Source organism: Marmota marmota, unplaced genomic scaffold (assembly GCF_001458135.2).
Source record: "Marmota marmota marmota unplaced genomic scaffold, marMar, whole genome shotgun sequence".
In the NCBI taxonomy this organism is placed as follows: domain Eukaryota; kingdom Metazoa; phylum Chordata; class Mammalia; order Rodentia; family Sciuridae; genus Marmota; species Marmota marmota.
Genome location: NW_025999949.1, coordinates 37890690 through 37894633, shown reverse-complemented (window position 1 = coordinate 37894633; position 3944 = coordinate 37890690). Strand labels below are relative to the sequence as shown.

At 62.8% G+C, this 3944-nt stretch overlaps 1 protein-coding gene across 1 annotated transcript; it reads left to right on the top strand.

Moving 5' to 3' along the window:
- Positions 1-6: 6 nt before the first annotated feature.
- Positions 7-3938, top strand: Scrt1 (scratch family transcriptional repressor 1). The gene is made up of 2 exons (XM_015486699.2): positions 7-438; positions 2432-3938. The coding sequence occupies exons 1-2, from the start codon at positions 324-326 to the stop codon at positions 3370-3372; spliced, it is 1056 nt and encodes a 351-aa protein (XP_015342185.1). The 5' UTR covers positions 7-323; the 3' UTR covers positions 3373-3938.
- Positions 3939-3944: the final 6 nt, after the last annotated feature.

Sequence of the window (3944 nt, the reverse complement as noted above, 5' to 3'; positions counted from 1 at the left end):
CAGCCTCCTCCCCCGCCTGTCCAGGGGCGGCACTGCGGGCTGGGAAGCCGGGACCAGAGGAGGGAAGGAAGGAAGGAAGGAAGAGGAGAGGAGAAAGGAAGGAAGGAAGGAGAAGACGAAGAAGAGGGGGGTCCGGAGGGGCCGAGGAAACGCAGGGCAGGAAGGAGGAGGAGAGAACCGCACTCGAAGGGCAGCATTCACAGGCCAGAGCGGGGACGGTGCTGACTCCGCTGCTCCTCGGATGGTGACCGGGCTCCGCTGCAGCTGCAGCCCCCTCGAGCCCCGGCTCCACAGGCCCGCAGCGCCGGAGCCCCGCAGGAATCATGCCCAGGTCCTTCCTGGTCAAGAAGGTCAAACTTGACACGTTCTCTTCAGCAGACCTCGACAGCTCCTACGGGCGAGCCCGAAGCGACCTCGGAGTGCGACTGCACGATAAAGGTATGAGCTGGGCTGAGGCTGGGGTGAGGGGCCCAGGGCTTTGCTGGAATGGATGGGTGGCCAGAGTGTGGGTGTGGAAAGGGAGGGTCGGGGAAATAGAGGAAGGAACCAGAGCGGGCAGGAGGCTGAGACTGAAGCTGGGACTGTGGAGGGGGTGGGGAAAGAGGATCGAAGAGCCAGGCCAGATCTCAGCCAAGGCTGGGCAGAGAGTGTGGATGCAGGAGAGAAGATGGGGAAGAGGTGTCAGGAACAAGAAGCATTGAAGGCACACACTGACCCACACACTGACACATGCAGAAACAAACAGCACACAGCACATGGACACCTGCTGACATTACAAGGACTCAGCCATACCAATACATGCAGACTCACACCCAGAAACCTGGACCCGCCTCACTACCCTCTTCTCTTCCTTGGTTGCTCCTCCAAGTTCCCTGCTAGTGCTAGCTGGATAATGCTGGGAGCTCCAGGGAGTAGGCATGGGGTCCAGCGGATGGCCCACCTGTCAAGGCCAAGGTACCAGCAGAGGCAGCAGCAGTATCTTCCCTGAAGTCAGGGTCAGGGAGGAAGATGTAGGAAAGGGAAGCCCAAGCTGCTGGAAGCAGGGAAGGCTCTTTGTGTAAGTGTGCCCAAGTTCAAGGACAACTGTTAGCATGCAGACAAGGGGACCTGAAGTGCCAGCAGCATGGGGTGGCAGAACAAATGTGACCTGCAGGAGCATGAGCCTGTGTGGGCCCATGTGACTGCGTGTGGCCATGTGACTATGTGCGCTTGTGTGTGACCCTGTGTGAGTGAGTGTGTGCCTGCCTGTGTGCCACTACATGGGACCATGTGACTCTGAGGCCGCTCTGTGCCATGTGACCCAAGAGTATGTCTGGGGTGGCTGTATAGGTAACCTTGCATGAATAGGTGGTGAGAGCCAGGGTCAGTGTCCCCCTTTGAGGGGACTGCAGGGCTGATGGTGGTTGGGATGCTGGGTATAATCCTGAAGGAGCCAGAGCCTGCATGATGAGGGGTGTGCGTTTGTGACTTTGAGGTTGTGAGATCCATCTTGTGCCTTGGGAACAACTGCAGTTACCGGCATGAATGATGCCATTCTCCTGCTAGTTCCTGTGAAGGTATCCCCCCACCCTGTGGATGTCCTGGCAGTCTCCTCACCACAGCTAGTTGGAGTTGGGTCAGGAAGGCCCCTGCAAGGAGTTACGAGTGTGGGGAGAAGAGGGCAATGTAGAACAGGGTAGGACCCAAGGGTGCAGGATGAGGGAAGGGAGTGCAGGTGGAAGAAAGTAGATGCAGGGAGATAGGTTCCAGCTGCAAGGGCATGGGTCAAGTCCAGTCAGAGAGTGGGAAATGAGATGGAACTGCTTATAAGAGCTAGAGGAACCGGGGAGGTAGACGTCTCTAGAACTGTTGGGAGACCTAGGGAGCCAGAGAGAGCCAGCATCAAGGCTGGGAATGGGTTCCGGGGGCTGGAAAAAGGGCCATCAGGGACACCCGAGAGGCGGGACCGCCGGGGTCCCTGAGCTGGCAGTCCCGCTTTGTGCATGGCGGGTCTGCAGTGTGTTGCATAATCAGGAAAGCTGCTGAAGTGGGGAGAACCCGAGGGGGAGGGGAGTGGAGGGGAGAGGAGGAAGTAAGGGGAAGCGCCGCCCCTCCCCCCTGACCTTGAGGCTTGGGAGGAAGGGGGGCAGCCGCGCCCGAAGATGCGCCTCTCTCCTCCCCCAGCAAGGGCGGGGCGCTCTGGCGGCGGGGGCGGAGCCCAGCCCGGCGGTGTCTCACCCTCTCCTCTCCTCTCTTCCCCGCCCTGCCGTCTTCATCCTCTCGGCCCTGTGGTCCCCTGGCCCCTTGTCCTTTGTCCTTCTTGCTGTTCGTTTCCCTCTCTGACTCTGGTGTTTCTCCCGCCTGTGTCTGCTGTCTCCCGTAATCCACCTGGTGTGTCTTCCCCATTGCCCGGTTCCCCTACCTCTGTTTGTCTGTCTGCCTTGGTCTGCAGGATACCTCAGCGACTATGTGGGGCCCACGTCCGTCTACGATGGCGACGCTGAGGCGACGTTGCTCAAAGGGCCGTCCCCGGAGCCCATGTACGCTGCGGCTGTGCGGGGAGAGCTGGGTCCAGCGGCTTCAGGCTCGGCGCCGCCACCCACCCCGCGCCCAGAGCTGGCCACTGCGGCGGGCGGCTATATCAACGGCGACGCGGCGGTCAGCGAGGGTTACGCAGCTGACGCCTTCTTCATCACCGATGGGCGCTCGCGCCGTAAGGCCACCAATGCCAATGCTGCTGCTGCCCCCTCCACGGCCTCAGCGGCTGCCCCAGACAGCGACGCAGGAGGCGGGGGTGGGCCCAGTGCACGAGGCTCCGGCTCAGGGCCCGGGGGCCGGGGCGGCACGCGAGCGGGGGCGAGCTCCGAAGCTCGTGCGGGGCCGGGAGCCACTGGCGCTGGTGGTCGGCATGCGTGCGGCGAGTGCGGCAAAACATACGCCACGTCGTCGAACCTGAGCCGTCACAAGCAGACGCACCGCAGCCTGGACAGCCAGCTGGCGCGGCGTTGCCCAACGTGCGGCAAGGTGTACGTGTCCATGCCGGCCATGGCCATGCACCTGCTCACGCACGACCTGCGCCACAAGTGCGGTGTGTGCGGGAAGGCCTTCTCTCGGCCCTGGCTGCTGCAGGGCCACATGCGCTCTCACACAGGTGAGAAACCCTTTGGCTGTGCGCACTGCGGCAAGGCCTTCGCCGACCGCTCCAACCTGCGCGCACACATGCAGACGCATTCGGCCTTCAAGCACTTCCAGTGCAAGCGCTGCAAGAAAAGCTTCGCGCTCAAGTCCTATCTCAACAAGCACTATGAGTCGGCCTGCTTCAAGGGCGGCGCCAGTGGCGCCGGAGGCCCTTCAGCCCCCGCGCCACCGCAGCTCAGCCCAGTGCAGGCCTAGGGCTGCGGAGCTTCTGTCCGCCAGGTCGGCTCTCAGCAATACGAGCCCCCAGGGATGTCTCCGCTGGCGTACTTGCTGAGGGGCTGGAGGGCGGGCCCCTCCTCACAGCAATAGGGGGAGGGAGCCGGCCCCACCCCGCCCCGCTCGCCAGGGGCCTTACCAGCCCCTTCAAGCAATAGGGTCCCGAGGGGAGACCCACCCTGAACCCCCTCCCCTCTCCTCCAGGGTGCCCCAGGCTTTCTCCCAGCAATAGGGTCGATCAGACCCAGAACCGAACCTCATCTCTTAGTTGGGTCTCTGTAGACCGAGGGTGGGGTGAGGTAGGGAGCGCCCTCCTCCCTCCTCTGAGCCCCTGGATCGAGTTGCAGAGACTCAGGTCTTCCCTATCCCTTCCCAAGCCTTCCAGGCTGGGCCTTTGGCCCAGACGTCCAGGGAGCCAGTCCCTCCCGGCAGCAGGCCGCGGGAAGAGCAGGAGAGGGGGCGGGCCGCAGAAGCATCCAGCCCTACAGGCTTCACCAAACTCCTGGGAGTCCTAGACGCATTGGGGATGGGGGAGGGAGGCTGATGGCGGC